This window comes from Sorex fumeus, unplaced genomic scaffold, assembly GCF_029834395.1.
Source record: "Sorex fumeus unplaced genomic scaffold, SorFum_2.1 ptg000051l, whole genome shotgun sequence".
Taxonomy (NCBI): Eukaryota; Metazoa; Chordata; class Mammalia; order Eulipotyphla; family Soricidae; genus Sorex; species Sorex fumeus.
Genome location: NW_026606108.1, coordinates 23,192,455 through 23,211,485, shown reverse-complemented (window position 1 = coordinate 23,211,485; position 19,031 = coordinate 23,192,455). Strand labels below are relative to the sequence as shown.

Here is a 19,031-nt window from a genome sequence, read left to right as displayed (position 1 = left end):
CAGACCCTCAACCCATAATCACTCATTAGTGACTTCCAGGAAAGTTTCACACTGCTAAGCCCCAGGAAGAGCCCAAGAGCAGGTTTATGAGGGCTCCCCCACCACCCTCTGCCCCGGGTGGAAAGAATCCCAAAGGTGATGGTAAAACATAAGCAGGCAACCTGGCCAGGAGCTGCCACATGCTACATGTGCCCCCTACCCTCCACACCCACTCTGAGAGACACATATTGTCACACTGCTTCTCTCTCCTACCTAACTCCGCTCCTGACCCATGCATGTCAGGGAAGGGGACACAGGCTTGGCACTTCTCAGCTCCCCATGTGCGAAGCACAGCAATGTGGTTGATGCTAGATGCATGGAGTCCACGGGTGGGGGACGGGGTTCCCAACTCTTACCCTCCCCTTACAGGTAAACCTCCACCTGGAAGCCCAGAGCTGGTCCCCTCTGTCCCCCCAGGCCACCACAGGGATATTGCTCTCCTCCTCCACTGTTAAACCTTGGCCAATTGATTCCAGCCAATAGCGAGCTGCTGTCAGTACTTTACTTACTGCTCAATCTCACTAACCTGACATTTATGGCGCACTGATTGGCCTCTGTCAGTGGGGTTGGTTGTAAATTCACTTTGAAAAGCTTTGTGTTAACAGCCTTCAACCAGGCTCCAAGAAGAGTACGAACAGGCAGCCTGACAATTGCTCGACCTTCTGCCCTTATTACAGTGAGTAAATCAGGGTTTGAGCCATTAGCCTGGAGCCTGGGGCCTCCACAGAAAGGATTGACATGACGAAAGGTCAACCTCTGTCACACATGTGTAACAATTTGGATAATGGAATTCTGTAACTTATCTGAGTGAGGTGGCAAATGCTTACGAGGGAGAAGGAGATTCCGCACCAGCCTCACTGGCTTTTATGCTAAGTAGTTATGCTGGAGTCTGTGCTTCTTGTGTAAATACACAAGGAATGTCTGAATTCATGGAATCGTTTGAGTATGGACATTCAAGGAGGGAAGGTAAAAAGTGAGTCATATCATGGTGTCCCTGAGAGGACATTCTTTAGAATAGCAAGCCACCTCCATGCCCCCACCCCCACCCCACCACATACACCTCATCCTCATATTGAATGCCTCACCACACCCCTCTTCCAAACAAACGGGTTGGGAGAGTGGACACAGATCCCCCAAAGTAAGCAGTCTTTCATACTCACTTCCACAATTTAAAATCTGCCCTGCACTATCTGAGCTCAGATAGAGAAGGGAGCACCAAATAAAGGGTGTTGGGAGGATCCTCCCAGGATGGGAGATGCATGCTGAAAGTAGACTATAGACCGAACATGATTGCCACTCAATGCCTCCTTTACAAGCACAGCACCCAAAAGAAGAGAGAGAACAAAAGGGAATGCCCTACCACAGAGGCAGGGTGGGATGGGGGGAGTGGGGGCCGGGAGGGATACTGGGATTAGTGGTAGTGGAGAATGAGCATGGTGGAGGGATGTATAACTGAAATACAAGCACAAAAATTTCTAAGTCTACAACTGTACCTCATGGTGTTTCACTGATAAAAATTAAAAATAAATAAGTAAATAAATAATAAAATCTGCCCTGCAATGACAAAGTCTTCCGGATTTCTGAGCTGGACACAACTGATGGACTTGGGCAATGAAAAGTGCCTTTAGAGATGCAGGAGAATCATAGGGCTCCCCAGAGGGTCCTTGGGCTCCGCACACTTACCGTGATCACACACTCATCAGATCTCTGGCTGCCACCACAGGAAACTGGGGGAGCGGGAGGGCTAACTTATGTGTCCCTCATCCTCAAAGAATCTGATTTTCATTTCTATCACTACTTTTAAGTCAGTGAGGAGGTGAGGGGTGGATTATCTAGAATACTTTAAAAAATGCATCTAGGGACCTAGAAATATTTGTGAACTATTTTCTTCCCGTGTACAAAATAGTCTCAGTCAAAGCAGCAATCTGTAAATGAGAGATAAACTGAAGTGGTGAAAAGAGAAATAATCCTGTGAAACACAACCTTCTTTAGAAAGCACGCACAAGAAAGCAAACCCTGTCACCCTCATGCACAAACTAGGGACAAGCCTCACTGAATGGGACAACTTCCAAACATCCGTTACCATATTTTTCAAAGCAGAGTCATTTTTGTCAGAGTCATTTTTAGAAAGCCAAGGATTCTGATACAGACACACCAAATAGAAAAGCACAGGGACTTGAAAGGGACCTTATCCAGCCCCCTTAAATATGAAGTCTTAATTTTCAGCACAATGCTGGAAACCATTCCAAGAGGTGGCAGATGGTTTTAGAGTTTATGTAAAATTATAAAATGCTCACACTCTATCAAATGGGCACCCCTCGAAAAGATATCTTCCAATCCAATGAGGCAAAGCCAGAGAGAGACACCAGCTGTTACTCTGCATAATTTAAAACGCAGGAGTCACATTACTATGGCTTATTTTTAAGGTGAAATTATCTGGATTTCACAAAATTGACATCTTCAAAACCAAGCTGACAAACAGTCTAGTATCTTACAGATAAATTGCTAAGAAACACAATTTTTACTTAGATATGACTGTGATGACTACTGAATTTGATTCCCTGGTATTTTGGAGAATTGAGCTAAAATGAGCCAAAAACTATAAAGAAAAAATATGGAGCAAATAATGGCAATATGATCACTGAAGTAATTTTTATATAACTACAGTTTAATTTTCAAATGATTCTAACAAAATCTGAAATGATTCCTTTTAAATTTTTTTCAACATCTAAATATACACAAGTGTGTATGTATGGAACTTGGGTCATTTATAGAAACACAGAACACATTTAAAATATAAAATCAATTCATTTCCTTTAGTGTCAATTACCTGTGATGGCTATGAAATATAAACATTTACCAATGTGTAATATATTTTTAATACTGCTTTTCATTTAATGTCTTTTGACCTGAGCTAACTGGTAATGATGAAAAATAGACCATTTGCTTAAAAATAAAACTCTTATTAAATCTAAAATATTATGGCACAAAACCAAACCACAAAAAGGACCACATGTTATCCCCTTTTTCTGAGGAGAAATAATGAAGGTTTTTACACAGTGCAAATGAAAATGAGGCAAATTTACTCAGGCAAAGAGAAGACAGGTCCTATAAAATTAAATCCCTTTCTAGCACCTTGACTGTAATCCTAACAAGTCACTACATTATTACAATTACCAGATTATTTTTTGAGGGTGAAAGTAAGAGCAATTTATTTTGTCATTGTCGCTGAAATTTCTTGTCTAATCAGACTCTGAGCCGAAAGGCCGAGGAAGGTTAGCCTATCTTAAACTGCAACTTTATTTTAAACTTCTGTACTTTATTCCAGTAAGATTGTAAGTATACACTGTGTACATTCCTCAGGTCTAGCCATATTAATTCTGATGCTAAGCAGAAAGGGGAAACCGTGTGCAATGAGATTAATTTATCTCAAGGGAAAAAGGGTACATTAATAATTGAGATAATGTTTTCATAAAAGTTGAATCAAATGTGCCTTTTCACTTCTTCACTACAAAACACATTAGGATAAAATTATCTCATTCTCATCAATAAGGCCTAATTGCTGAGAAAGACTGTGTTTTCTTTGCAAAACATTCAGAAAGATTTTTTTTCCCCATTATGTCCAAATACTAAAAATAAGTCATGTATCTAAGTCTTGTTGGAACAAATGTACAGAATCAAGGCAAGTGATTATTTAACACACTTTAATATTTTTATTTTAAACTATCCAAATTTATTACATTTTGTAAAACATATATAAATTCTGATTCCAAAAGAAACTGTCCCCCAAACAGACTAATAATTTGACTTTTAGCTTGTTAATTTTCTCCATCTACCAAAATAAAAATTACTTCAGTTTATTGTTACAATAAGGGAAAAAATCCTATAACTTCCCAAAAATAGTCGATTCTAAACAAAATGAAGGTAATGGAATAATAATGAAGCTCATTAAATAACTATATTTTAAGTAGCAGAAATTATAGGCAAAGAAAACAAAATTGGTTGCATATTTATCAACTAATCAAATAAATTCTCCATGGCTCATGTAATGTTATATATTCAAGTCATTTTCTACAGATAAAACAGAACTATTAATGATTAAACAAAAGGTGAATCTGGTTGTTTCTGTAATAAGCCTTCATGTGTATAATAAAGTACAATCATACTAAAAACAATGAACTGTAAACTGAAACAAAAATCCATCATCTACTTGGAAACAGTGACGGGGTAAGATTAGCAATCCATTTATTGTACTGAAATAAAGATAAGTAACCCGGGTGAGATCCAGCAGGACCTGAGTATTGAATTCTAAATATACAGACATTTCTTCATCAGTAACTGACTTTAAAAAATGTGGGCAAGAAAAACCATTACAGCTGACTTTTAAAATGAAATAGTCATAATTCAACTGCTTTTAATTTTTACAGATCTGCTTTATGTCGTTCTGATATTCTGGAAGATATCTAAAAGAATGTTTTTTTTATGGATAATTACAACATGAGTCATTAAGCAATTATTGCCAAAAGTTTCCTATTAGACCTATACTAATAAAGTGTACTCCAATTGCTGGTTCTTTCTAAAGAAAATAACGACTAGATTTTTTTTTTCCCACTAAGAATTCAGGTTTGAAAAGGAAGACTATCATTTAAAAACATTCTGACATTTAGAATATGCCATTATAATTACAACTTAAATAGTCATTATTTCATAAAAATAATACATCATGATTAAAAATTAAAAATAAACTCACACACGCTATCTTGAAATAATTATACTAATAAAGTCTGAAACCTATTATAGAGAAAGAAGCTTATCTTCTGTATGTACATTGGCACTGTTACTCAGCCCAGCCAGTCCTGTTTTATATGATCCCTGAATAAATTTTTAATAACCCTTCTCCTTTTAAAGGTATGTTATTCCAATTGTTTTTATAAATAACAATTTTATCAAATTGTGTCCCAAAGCTGTGAGTTGGTACCTGCAGACTATTTAATCAGACAGAAAAAAAACTTTTTATAAAGCAGAGTGAATTCTCTGCACCCCTCCCCAATATACTCAACTTCTATGCCCCCATCGACTGTAGTATAAACAACAGAAAACAAATTAATTCCCCCATTCTCTTCACTGCCACAAAATTCCAAATTCCTTAAGTACAAGACACGAAAGGAAAACTCTCTCACTTTCAAAGTACAGAACCACTATAATCTGCCCGTGAAACAGTCACCGCTGGCTACTTGAACGCCTTTCAGAAAAAAACGAAAGGCCAAAAACACACCATTGGGCTTCTTGTCATGCTTATGCTTTGTCCCCTGGCACTCTACAAATAGATAGACACTAGCCTGAAGGAATCAGATAGGATTTTCTTTTAACCTCTGCAGACAGAGCCAACCGGCACCACTGAATAATCGCTTACCATCTCCCCAGAAAAGGACTGGCCGACCTTTAACTCTACAGTCTGAATGTTCCTAATAGCACCAGTGGCACATGAAAAGTGCCTGTAAGGGATTCTAGAGAACCTTAATTCACACAGGAGGTAACAACAAATTAATCAGGAACAAACCCCAATGAGGAAATATTTCAAAACCAAATGCTCTGATGATCTTCCACTTGTCCATGTTTCGATCCATAAACACCTCTCACTCTCCTAGTGGTACTGACACATTTTCTCCTGCCCATTTTCCCTATGCAATTGTCCATAAAAAAGAAGAAAAGTTGCCGACATACATACTATCCTCTACCCCATTCAAAGCCCACTGCCCTTAAGGACTAAGATTCCTATTTGTTTCCTACCAACAGTCCGCAGGTTGGGGGCCAGGAGTTTGGGTAACAGGGCACCAAAGGGAAAGGGCTGGGCATGGTTCCTGTGCCATCAGCCTTTGGGGTTGTGAGGATCCCTTAGCTCCTCAAATGGAACTCTGCAGCTGCCTAGCTCTGCACCCCAGGTAGGGTCATGAAAGAGTGTTAGAGATCAGGTCTGGTTGTCATGAACACTGGACTAGTCAGGGTGGGGTACCCAGATGAAGCTGACTGGGTCCATGAGGTCTTTTGCTTAGAGAATGAATATGAGGAAGCTCCCAAAGAAATGAGTATCTGGACAGGTTGTGGAGCCAAGTGTGAGGGCCTGGTAAGGCAGAAATGACCCTGAACCAAGCCCTAAGGTCCAGGCCAACTTTGTCCTTGGCACTGGCCAGACTTTCCCCAATTCCAACTCGATTCTTAGAGGCTGGTTTAGCCAACTTAGCCTTGTTGCTTAAGTTTCCAGCACCTTATCTTTTCATGCATCTCTATCCATGGGTAGGAGGGGTTAAAATGGTGGGTGGAATCACCCTTCTAAGAGTCTATCTCTTTAAGAAGAAGCTTCAGCTATCAACCATGAAGCCATGGGAGAAATCTCAGGTGAATGTGTTATTTTCAAATAGGTTAGTTCTGAAGTAATGGCTTCATTGGGTAAGAGCTTGCTACCATAATACTATCACCAGAGTGTTGGGAGTTTTCCTATGTCTTTACATTTCTATCCTCACAAAGATAGTGTCGTTTTGCACCCATTCAGAGAAGTATTTGTGATTTCTGATCCCTATAGTGTGCTCACTTTGGACATTCTGAAAGTCACAAAACACCAGTCTCTCCCACATGGGACACTCACTAAGAAATGCTCTTAGTTGAAAACTATCTGAGTTTCTGTCCTCTTCCTGTCTCTACTTCTGCCACCTCTTGTACAAGGAATTAAAAAAAACAAAAACAAAAGAAAAAAAACACTAGTGGACAAAGTTAGAATGGGACAAGAGGCTGCCAAGTCCCCACTCAGATGCCAAGCTTCCACCTGTCCAGCTGTTTCTTTTGTTCTCAGATCCCAGGAGATGAACAGTCAAGGGTGCACCTGGAGGCCTACCAGAAAAAAGGGACCTGCACCTTGATTGAGCTGCTGTAGGCACACCCTAACCGAACACTCAACTCTACTCTCCAGAAACCCAGTGGGCAGCCAGGCAGGCTCTCCTCTGCCGCAGGTACGCAGCGCTTAGCCACTGTGAACTTACCTCCCAGAGGTGCTGCGTGTTCCTCAGGGCACCTGTCTGCACCTTCTCCGGGGCCAGAAGCACACCCTGAAAGGGCCCGATCCAAGTGCCCTGCTGGATCCTCTGGGCCGCACAAATGCCGTAGGCCAGGCCCGGCACGGTGCTGGTGCACAGGCACACCTCCCGCGGCAGGTCCCGCAGCCACTCCGGCAGCTCAGGAGGCGGCGCCGCGGCTGCTGCACTGCTGGTGCCCACAAGCCTGCGCAGTGAGTGCAGGGGCCCATGCATGGGGCACTCTCCGTTGCGGTTGTCCGCACACATGTCGCAACCTGCTGGAGACGTGTGAGAGGGAGGGAAGAGAGAGGGTTAATTCCGCGGCTCCAGAGAATCCTGGGGGAAAACCCAGGCACAGCATCCTCCAGGAACCACCAACCATGCCACCATGGAGAGGACGGGCAAAGGTGAACCCTACCACCCCCAACCCACCTGGCAGGGGTGGAACTATGCACCACTGCAAAATGCCTGCTAAGCTGGGAGATGGTTGGCCCAATTCTTAGAAGCTAGGGCTCTGAGCATCCCTCTGACCTCCATAATCCCTTCCGCTCACTCCTCTTCTTGCTCTCCCTCTCCCCTATCCCAGGGTGCTATTCACTATCCTGAGTTACAAGAGTGTATCTTTGCACCACACCAATGTCCCTCTTTTACCCACTCTGATTTCTCAAAGAGATTCCACACCAGTCACTGTGCTATTACAGGAGAGACTTTAAAAGTCCCCAGGGCAAGTGGATCACAGGGCTGGTACAGGCACATTTCCACCTTACTGGTCACCCCTCAGCTCCCCCCCACTCGCCCAGCCTACTGCACCAGCCAGCAGACAAAGCTGAGCTCGGGCCACTCTGTAGACTGGAGCCCCTTCCAAGACAAGTCACAGAGAGCAGCACTAGAGTTGGGGTGTCTCCTGCATACACTTTCCAACTGAGGAGTGGGGAACGAGGGGCAGCTCCAACAATTTTGGGGAGCCTGTGCTTGGCTACCAGCTCTCCCAGATGCTAAGAAGAAAGAAACAGCTAATTTTCACCATTCAGGATGAGAGTAGGGCTGGAATAATCAAGAAAGCGATTCAGCAGGCATGGACCCGAGGTCATCCCCTCCTCTTGAAGGTTCCCCCGAGCAGCCAGAACTTCTGGGGACCTCCAAAGTATAAGCTGGGCAGCAGCAGAGCACCAGCATCCCTAACCAGAGCAGGCAACAGGAGGCTGTGGGAAACAAGGCCTGGGGCGAAGGCTATGTCCACTGGCCGAGCCTGCGGGTTATTAATGGGCCTGGCGGAGCCACTGTGTCTGCGTCCTGATCAGCAGACCTGACTCTGCCTTCAGTGCTTCTCAACCCTGCCTGGCTGGAGAGTCTCCACAGGAACCACCAGCACCCATGCGCAAAGGACCCCAATAATGAGGGCCGGGCCTGGTATCAGTTCCAATGGACAGATCACTATTGGGGCTGGAGGTGCTGGGGGAAGGGTGTCCTCCAGGACTTGTCCTCGCCTTGCTCACTTGCTGCCAGGTGGATCCTGCCAGATGGACTTTCTCCATGCAGAGACAGCTGAAACACCCAAGGAACTTGTCACACAGTCCCTGGAGAATCGCTGGGGAAGGAACATCTCAGAGCAACCCAGCTCTGTGAGAGAGGGAAGCCGCCCCACTGAGGGTCCATGCTGAGCTGCCGTTCCCTCGGCCATCTACTCTGCCACTTCTTTCACAGAGACCTCAGGAAAGGAAGGGATCCACGGACTACAGCCTCCTAGAGGTGTACCCTTTCAAACAGCAGCCTATTTCTGCAGTTCCTCTGGGGCTCCCTCCCTCACCACCTTCCTTCCAAGGATATGGGTGCATGTAAAAGCTGGACCTAGAACCCAGACGGAGTGGCACTCCAACCTTGTTCAAAACCCATGGACTGCCCACCTGTGCTTTACCTTTAACTGTGAAAAAAACAAAACTTTTAAGACAAAGGAGATCACTGAGAGTCAACTTAGTGTCAAAACTGGTCCAGTGCTCCCTGCATGGCAGGGACCTCTTCTGAAGTAACCACACATTATATATGTATAATGATTCCCATTCTGTGGATGAGGTCACTAAGATTCCAGGAACAACAGAACTGGACACAGTAACAGAAACTAGAAAGCGCAGAGAGATTCACAGTCAGGCCTGTCTGACAGCAAATGCTCCAACCCAGAGGTCTAGAGAGAATAATGAAAGTGGAGAGAATTTCATATCCAAAGCCATAACTCAGTCAATAGTCATGCAATATTTCATGGAAGTAACTGTACTGGGACCTCAAAAGTTGCTGAAGCATGTCTGAATCACAGAGATTTCTTCACCTCATTCCCACACTCCTGTGTTTGGGGAGGTTTGAGAGAATGACTAGGAAAGCAAATAGATAAGTGTCCATAATGTCGAATATTACTGCCCAACTTCAGAGATGGCCTTTCAGCACCTGGGCAAAAAATAGCTGAAAACAAATGACAATAAGCAAAGGCAACGTGCCCATAAAAATAAATCACCCCCAGAAGTTGCTTACCGGACTTTCCCTCTCTATTTGATTCCATGAAAGAAAGCAAAAGAAGCAAGGAGCAAGTGTGTTCACTACCCTAACAGTCTGCACCAGTGCATCCGTCCTCTTCCACCATCTCAAAGGGAATGCAATACCACAACAAATGCAAAGTAAAGAAAAACGGGTGGTGGGTTGGAGGGGAGCGGTACAGAAGTAACAAAGTGTTCCTCAACCCTCACCCACAACAGGCACACACCTACAGCAAAATGCATGATAAAACCATGACTGAGTTCCAAGAGTCATTGATAAAAAACTCAAAGTAGCATTATGCAGAGGGATTAAGAGAGAGTCTTAATTAGCATTAAGAGAGAGTCTTCCTATACCTGATCCATGTGTCAGGTCCACAGCAGAGTGCAAAAGCTGGTGGACCCAACATGATCTATTTTCACTCTGGAATCACAACATGCTCTTTCCAAATACGCATTTCAAAATGCATGTTATATACTAACAGTGTTTGCTAATACATTTAACCTGAAACACTGGGGTCAAGGGGGGCTTCTGACTTCTATCTCCAAATCCCAAAAGAGCCTGAAGGTGTTTAAGTCAAGTTGCTGAGTCCTCGAAGTTCATGAAGGAGACACAAGTGGGCAAAGAGTCCAGCAAAGTGCTTTTAGACAGTGGACCATAAAAAAATAAGTGGGAGGGGAACAGATTTGAGGGAATGCAGGCAAGCTGCCCCCCCAACATACAGAAATACATATTCTATATAACATGTCTGATGTACACAGTATTCTTGGCCAAGTGACATACAAAATACATCTGTGTTCACAGAGAGGGATAAATATGCCTGCTTTCTCTTCAAACCCGGGTTAAGTTTTTGTCAAGTTCATCAATCTTGTTCATAAAGGAGTTTCTAGAAAAGTAAGAACTATCACCCCAAGCAGACACCCAGACATGCTGTTTCAGTGGCAGAGGCTATAAGAGAGTTGCTCCCTTCTTGATGCTGATAGACCTGGTCATACTCCTGCTTTAGGTCAGGAGCCAGTCTGGGCCAGGTGTACCTTTGCTCACAGATGTGCTCACTATCTCACTTCAGAGGGCCAGACCCAGTGGAGATAAGAAGTGGCTTTCACGCTTCATTTCAAATCCTGGTGCGATGCTTCAGTGTTTTTCCAAGGCCAGAGACCACTTTTGTCTTTGAAAATGGATCTGAGTGCAGTAAAGGGAGCAAGGCAGGCCCCTTCTAAGAAAGGTGAGTTAGAAAATCAGGGGCTGGAGGCTGGGGCAGAGGGTGGGGAGGGTGGTCTCCGAATCTATGAGAGGGTGATAAGCCAGGGCACTCCAACTAGCACCCTCCCCCATAGTGTTCCTTTGCTCCCCAAGGTCTAGGCATAGACTTGGCCCTCAGGGGACCCACTGGAAAGCCTCACAGCCAGGCTGTGGAAGTTACGGAGCTATAAACCATTGGTCCTGCAGGTCCAGCCCATGCGTTGGCCTGTTACGTGAGCTTGTAAGGGGTGAGGAAACCACCCAGGGAGTAGTGTGCTGAAAGGGCATCTCCCCACTCACTGGGGTTCCCAAGCCCCCACGTCTTCCCTGCAGAATCCTCGGTTAGAGGACTGATGCTGGTGGACCAAGAGGCCTTGCCAGTGGTCCTGCAGCCTCTCTGACAGGTTTGCAGGCTGCCCCATGCCTACCAACCAGCCAAAGAGTTTTTAAAGTCAACCAGACTCTGACTCTGCAGCAGATTTGCATCTTACTGCACCCCAATACCCACCTTCCCTTTTCCTCCTCTGGGCAAGGGGGCTCTGGGGCTCTCTCAAGCCAACATCCTGGTGAGATGGGGAGCGAGTGAGGAGGCATCATCAGTCCAGCCACCCCTCCCCCGCCCCGCCCCGCCTCAGGAACAGAGCCTTGGCCACAAACCGGCTCTCTTCCCCTTCCCTAGACACCTCCTTCTGTCCCAGTTGAAGGCTTCCCTGCAAGTGCCCAGACATGCTGGGCTTTTAGGGGCCGTCCTGGAGCCTGGCTGTCTTCAACCGAGAGAGAGAGAGAGAGAGAGAGAGAGAGAGAGAGAGAGAGAGAAGAGGGAGAGAGAGCAGACCGAGAGGGAGGCAGCGCGGTGGCGCGTGGGCTTTTATTTGCTCCCATGACTGTATTAATAAATTAAATGGGAGCACCGGCGTGAGGGCGAGAGAATATTGCGCCGAGATAAACCTCCCGGCCCCTGGCCCTGCGAGGCCGCCCCATACACCGCGGGGATGATGAATAGGAGGCGAGCGAGAGATCGAAGCTGGTCTGCGCTGGCTCCACTCTCTCCTACAAAACTATAGGGCAATTAATTGTGGCTTGTCCCCTCATCCTTCATCTCCTGGTGGCACATATCGATGGAGATTACTGCTGATGGACCATTTTATCACCTTAAATAAACAGTCGCCACCTCTTCTAACCTCAATCTAATATATGGCTCTATGCTGGGTTTCAGGGTGCTAGATAAGGAATGATGTAAAATAGCTAAATCATGTGTGTTCCGACCTGGGGCTGAGCCTGCACACACACACACACACACACACACACACACACACACACACACACGAAGAAAGAAAAGAGAAAAGAGGAAAAGAAAAAACCACCGGCTGCTTCTCCCTCTAGGACATCCCAGTGGGGGGCTTTTGAGAGGGGTGGGGCGGGGTAGAAGGGTCCCCGGAAGGGTAAGGGGCAGGGCAGCCTCGGTGAGTGCAAGAAGCCGTCGTGGGCCAGGGGTTCTCAAACTTTCCTTGGGGAGGAAGATGAGGGCAGGTGAGGAAAACACACACCCTTCTCTCCTCTTTCACCACCAACATCTGGCCTTGACTCCCCCAGTTCTTCTCCCAGGCCCTAGGAGAGGAGGCGGCGCTACTCACTGGAGCGCCTTGGGTTTTTCTCCTACACCGCACGCTCAAGTGTTCCCAGCGCCGGCTGCTCCCCTAAATGCTGGAGCCGCGAATCTCCAGCTGAGAGAGTTGTCGCGCCGAACTCTTCTAATAGAGACCAGGTGGAGCTTAGCGCCCTCCCTCTCGGCGCTAAGGAGCAACACCTCCAGGGGTGGGGAAAAAGGGCCAGGAAAGACGAAACGGTCCGCAGCCCGGCAGACGGCACCGTGTCTGCCTTCCTGATGGGAAGGCCACGCTCGGCCGCGGCCGCTTCTCCGCGCCTTCCAAGAACAGCGCCCGCTCCCAGAGGCCGGCCCGAAGTCACTGGGCGGTGGCGGGCGGCGCTGGAGCCGAATGCAAAATTGGCAGCCGGCAAGCCAGGAGGGCAGTCACGGGGAGGAAGACGGCCCCTCCCCCGTTTATATTATCCAGTGTCCCACCCTTCTGCCAGAGATGAAAGGGGAGGCAGCTAAGCGATCCCAGCTTCAGTGGAAAGGGTGTATCAAGGAGAAAGCGGCAGTGATACACGTGGAGGTAGGGAAAGGGAGCACCGGGAAGGGTCCACCCCGGCTCGCTTGCAGTCTCTGCGGTTTGGAAATCTTCCTGAATGAAAGAGAGCCAGGAGGCCCGGTGCCTTCTCTGGGGCATCTGCCATCCAGGACCGTAAAGCTGGAGGTGAAACGGGAAGCCCGCTGACTCACAGGTGTTGCTGGGTTTCCAATCCACAGCAGAAAAGTTAAGAAAAATAAAATTAAAAATAAAAAGTCTTCTGAAAAGCAGTTAAGACGAGATCTGTGTCTTGGCCTTTTAAGATAAAAAGGAGAAAATGACACTATACAAAGAAACAAAACGAAGGTCTAGTAGCAGAGGGTAGGAAGATATGAGAAGAGGGAGAAGTTCTGGTTCTGTTAACCATCTTTTTAAGGAACACACCAATGCCTCCCACACAGGGACAGAAATCGTGCGGCCACTACCCACCCTCCCCGCTGTCCTGAGTTTCTGATTTGTTTTGCGCCTCTCCTCTTACAGTAAATGCCAGCCCTTCTCACATCAACTCCGTAAAACACATCCATCCCATGGTTTCACACAAGAGCCTGTGCTGGCCCAGAGAAATTCTGGAAAGAACGGAGCTCAGGTCTCCCTGCAGCGTGACACAGAGTGACCTCAGCTTTCTATTTTCTTTCTGAATTGCCCTTTAATGAGGGAACAACGTGAGGTGTAACTTCAACTAGAGGAACTGACTTTCTTTCTCCTCTGGTTCCCCCCTCCACCATCGCCCTTCCCCTTGGCTTACTGAAGGCTCTAGTCCACTCAAAAGGAGATAGTAGAAGATTAACACAATAGAAACAATTTGAATAAGCCATAATTCATTTCTTTTAACCAGAGGGAGAAAAAGTTATCCAGGCAGTAAGTGGGTCAATAGTCATATATTAATTAGGAATCTATCCCAATTCCTTGTGATTAGCTTAAGTTTTTCTCTGACAAAAATGTATCGAACCTCAAGACTTCAATGTAAACAGCTCAGCACATAACAGAGCTTTGGGGGGGGGGGGGTCATTGCTGGCGTCTTTCCCAACACTGATTTAATTCAGAAAAGAAATTGTGAGCCTAATGAAGCAATCCCAACCCATAATTAGTATACTGCACTTAGATGCAAGAAATGGCTTATTCATAAAGCATTTCATATAATTTTGTTTCACATTTTTAAAAGAACTGCCTTGAAAAGAAGTTGTGCAAGAAATTCGGTAGTAGATCGTTTTTTTAAAATTCACTAAAACATAATTTTATAAAATTTTCATAGATGTTAAAACATAAGAACCTTCTTAACTGCAGAGTACATTGGAGCTGAAACCCAAATTTTAAACCAATGCTTTTACCCTCAGGCTGTAGAAAGGAAATAAAAGTAAATATAAGTCCTCTTTTTTATTGATAATAATTATCTTCATCTAAACAATTACTTCTAACCATCATGAACAGATTAATACACCTTAACTATGAGAATCAAACTCAGCATTTTCCATCCAAGCAACAGCTTTGGTTCCTTTAAATAACTATAACCTAGAATTATTTTTCTGTTACAACGAATTAAGTTCTCAAAGCAGCAGACATTCAGCAAGAAGGGCATTATTCAAAACAGGGGAATAATGAAAGTTGAAAATCAACTTTTTTCACACCGCAGCTAAACGAAAGAACAAGATTAAGAAATGAGCTGAGAGCCGATCGCTCGCGTCCCGGTTACTGCTTTCAACCTGCGTCAACGTGTCCTCCAGAAGTCTCTGGAAGAGGTTTATCAAGCAGTTGCCCCAACGCGCTCAGTGTCAGCATCGAACTTCTGAAATTACCAAAAAGAAGCGAAATACAAAGAAGGCCACTTTTCCTGGTCTTCGTTTAGATTTGCGTTCAACACTCAACATAGACGTGTCCTTGTGCTAATATAAGCAATGTGAGATTATGAATACAGCGGCCAAAGCTAGACGGGAACCTGATCTGTATTTGCCGTTTTCTCGGGGACAAGGGGAATTAAACTGTTTCTATGAATCGCTGTCACCCTAATTTGAAAAGAACCAAGGAAGAGTAGCTACGGCCGCTGGCAGCATTAAGGACGCGCGGAGAAAGCGGGATCCGCGGGGAACTACCCGCCGTGAAGCCGCAAATCTTTTCCTCGCTCAGCAGCTGGCATGTCCCCACCCCACCCCGCGCGTCCCCTTTCTTTTCTAAATAAACAGAAGAGGGGGAATAACGCCTGCCTGCAGGCAGACACGGACCGACCCGCTGTCATCCCTAGCTTCCACCCCAGCAGGCCCGGTCGCTCCCCTAAAGCGGGCACACGAGGGCAAGTGCAGGCGCCGGGTGGAGAGACGGAGAAAACGAACGCGGGGCTCCCGAGAAACCCCGGGTCCCTCCCCACCTCGCGCTGCCCGAGCGCATCCGGATCAGAGACCCCGACGTTCCTTCCATCCCGCTTCAAGGTCCCCGAGACTTGGGGGGCATGTGAGAAGACAGAAAGAAGGGGTAACCCCGAGCCGCCTCCTCCCCAGCACCACCAGGTATCCTACCCACTTCCTTGCTTCTCTAACGTCACTTTGGCCTCCGGCGTTCGCGGCGGAGCAGAGCCGGGAACCCGGAGGGGCAACCCACCCCGAGGACCGGGATCCCCCCGCGGCACCCCAGCTGCGGATCCGCCTCCCCGCGGGGCGCCCGCGCCCGACGGTCGCCGCGCAGGGCAGAGCGCGCACTGGCGGCGGCTACGTACGGTTGTTGGGGTCGCTGGTGTGCTGGTTGAGCGGGATGATCTCCATGCGCTGCTGGCCGTACAGGTAATAGTCCAGTTCCTCGGCGCTGCAGCGGAAGCGAGGGGCGCCCCGGCCGTCCCCGCCGCATTTGGCGGGCCCCGGGCCCGACGCGGCCCCGAGACACAGGTCCTTGGGAGGCAGCGGCTCCGCCGCGACGGCGGTCAGGGGCGCAAACACGGGCAGCTGCGCCACGGGCAGCGCCGACAGCCCCGCCAGCGCGGCGGCTGCAGCGGCGGCCGCGGCCGCGGCGGCGCAGGAGGAGGCAGAGGAGGCCGAGGTGGAGGAGGAAGCCGGGGTGGAGGCGGCCGACGAGAGCGAGGCGGGCCGCGGGCGCAGGCTGTCGGGCGGCGGCTCGGCGCGCTCGGGGGGCGGCGGCGGCGGCGGCGGCGGCGGCTGGAGGGGCTGCGGCGCGCCCAGGGGCCCCACGGTGCCGCCGCCCTTGAGCGGGCCGCCGCCGCCGCCGTGCGGGAAGAGTTGCTGCCAGTGCTGCAGATAGGCTGGGTCCACTTTGAGAAAGGCCGAGCCGCCGGGGTCCCCGGGCTTCAGCATGTCCGACGCCTCAAGCTGGAGGGCAGAGGGCAGAGAGGAGGGCCCGCGTGAGGCCGGCCCGGGCAGGCCCGAGGCGGGAGGGGCGGGGAGGGCTGCCGCCGAGCCCCCCGGAGTCCGGGGCCGCCGGCCGCAGCCCGGTTCGGCGGCGGCTCTCGCCTCCCAACTCCGCCGGGGCGCAAAGTTTTCTCCGAAGCCGCGGCGCCGCGCCCCGGTGGCCGTGAGCCCCCCGCCTCACCTCCCCGCCGGCGCGGTCGCAGAGGGCGCTGCCCCAGCACAACTCGTCCCCGGGACGCGGCCCCCACTCCGGCAGGCGCCCGGAGCCGACCCGTGCCCGAGTGGCGCAGCGCCTGGGCCGCGCTGGCCTCCGGCGCCAGGAGGCGGGACAGTCTGGTCCCCCGCCCCCCCTCCCCCCCGGCCCGGGGACCTCCTGCCTCCTCTCCTCCCCGGGGTCCCAGACCCTCAGCCCCTTGCACGCGCCGCGCTTACCTGGAAACTCAGGGCGGCGGGCGGGCGGGTGCGTGCGTGCGTGCGTGCGCCTCGCGGAGCGTGCGGCCGAGGGTGCGCCCGGGTGCGCTACATGCTCCCGGGCAGCGCTGGAGGCGAGCGTCGCTCTCCCCCGCGGCGAAGTGAGGGGCGCGAGGACCCGTGGGGCGGCGAGAGCGCGATTCCGCCGAACGCGCGGGCGTGCGGACTGACTCGGGAGCGGGCCGGAGCCGCCGTGGGCTTCTAGGTTCGGCCGCCGCCGCCGCGTCCAGGCTCCACGGCTCCACGCTCTGGCAGTCTCCCGTCTGGACACGTGGGTTTAACGACAGCACAAAATACGCGCGCGCGCGCGTGTGTGTGTGTGTGTGTGCACGTGAGTGTATGTGAGTGTGTGCTGGGAGAGTGGGGAAGCAGGCAAAAGTCAGACCAGGGGGACCAAGGGGAGAGGAAGAGGGGGAAAGGAAGTTCCAACTCGGCTGGATCCACATGCAGGCTGTGCGCCTCTCCCGCACAAACATCTCCCCACCCACTCCGCCACTTTGGTTATTTTTTTTTTCAGGCGTGACGTCTCCAGCTAGCCCGTTGTCTCTTTCTGCCCATGATCTGTCTTTTCTAGGTGCTGACTTAGTGGCCGGAGCCCCGAAAGCAGTGGGAAAGCGGACACCAGCGCGCACACGCTCGGGCATTCGCTTTGGATCCTGAGCGCGTGGCCCGGGGGCCGGTGGACCCCAGTCCCGGATGGGGCTTACGCTTTTGCCTGACTCTTGACTCTGGATTTGGGTCTTGTTTTTCAGTTGTCCAGCCCGGTGTTGGAATCGCTTTGCGGGCCACGCCACAACGAACACAGAGCTTCAGGGGAGAGGGAGGGAAGAGGGCCCGGGGCGGGACGGGTGTGAGCACAGGAGTAAAAGCCCGGGTTCGGGTCCACTGTGCAGGAGGCTGAGCAGGAGGTGTGAGAAGAGGGTGTCTCCAAAGGGCGGCTGGGCTCTGACAAAACTCAACTAGGACCAGCCGGGCTAGGACACCGGCAGCGGCAGAGTCCTTGGTTCAGGCCCTCCACTCTGGAGATGTCTTGCAATCTCCCCCACCACCTCCCCTTTCCTTGTAGGCATCCCAAGGCAAGTATCCAGAGCTTCCTCCAGGGGTACAGCAGTTCCTGGAAGCAAGGGAGAAGGATTTGCCTTCGGCTGCCCCTGGGGCTCACACAACCGAGGTTCAGGGTGGGAATGCAGCCCCACCCTAACTGGGCGCTTTGGGCGACGCCCCCATGTTGGAGCCTTTGAACTCTTTGAGTGCCTGCATGTCCAAGACTTAAGACACGCACTCCCAGTTATTTGCAAAGCTGGAAGGTTCAGACCCGAGCATGTGAAAATGAGCAGCCCAGGACTTCCCCAACCCAGTCCTGTCCACACCTCAAAGGGAAGAGATGATACTTGTCTTCCCAACCTCCCCGCCACCCACATATACCAGCCTATTTAGCACTCGCCACTCGGAACAATTAATATTAATAGCCTTTGGGGGGGGGGGAGTAAAGTCTTGATTTTGCCTTCCCGCCACTCATTTTGTCCGTTTCATCTCCTGAGTCTGGGAAACGCGCTGTTTAGACTTTGTCCGGATCTCATGTCTCAACGCCGGACTCGTCCTGGATGCTGGTTGGACGGAAAATATTTTGACTGGCGTTGTTGTGACAAGACCCATCAGTCATCCCTGGAGAGATTGATAGGCCCGGAGTTTAAGGCCAGCATACCACAAGGAGCAGTGCTCGTGCTGTGGACCCGGGACCTGGAGTCTCGAGGAGGCAGGGAGAAAAGGTTTGACCTTCCAGGTCCCCTTTCCATTCATTGCACAGAAACAGGAGCCGCGCCTTCGTGGCTCTGGGATCACCAAAGCGGAGCATTCACACTTGCTCGCACTTTCGCTGGGGTTCCGTGCAGAATGAGAGAACTAAAGGCCTGAAACCTAAACCTCTCCAGCCCTACCCACACCCCTTGTTTTTGTCCATCAGCGATTTACAAGCCTAGATCCCCAGGACTGTTTCCCCTTCCTCAAAGAACCCTCCTAATACTGCCCCCCACCCCCACCACCCAGAAAAACACTAGAAAATCTCGGGATTTTCTAAAGCTCAGAGTCATTCTGCCACCCACAGTGTGGGGGCTGGGATTGCTGGGGGTTCCCGGCTAATCCTATTAGCTAAC

General features: G+C 49.5%; 1 protein-coding gene across 1 annotated transcript in view; it reads right to left on the bottom strand.

Moving 5' to 3' along the window:
• The window catches only part of PRDM6 (PR/SET domain 6), a 109,525-nt gene extending 92,839 nt beyond the window's left edge, over positions 1 to 16,686 (bottom strand). Inside the window, exons 1-3 of the mRNA XM_056124644.1 lie at positions 16,589 to 16,686; positions 15,765 to 16,368; positions 7,074 to 7,381 (exon numbers count right to left, since the gene is read on the bottom strand). Of these exons, the coding sequence (XP_055980619.1) occupies positions 7,074 to 7,381; positions 15,765 to 16,353 (897 nt within the window). The 5' untranslated portion in view covers positions 16,354 to 16,368; positions 16,589 to 16,686. The remainder of the gene's footprint in view (positions 1 to 7,073; positions 7,382 to 15,764; positions 16,369 to 16,588) is intronic.
• Between the last annotated feature and the right edge of the window lie 2,345 nt (positions 16,687 to 19,031).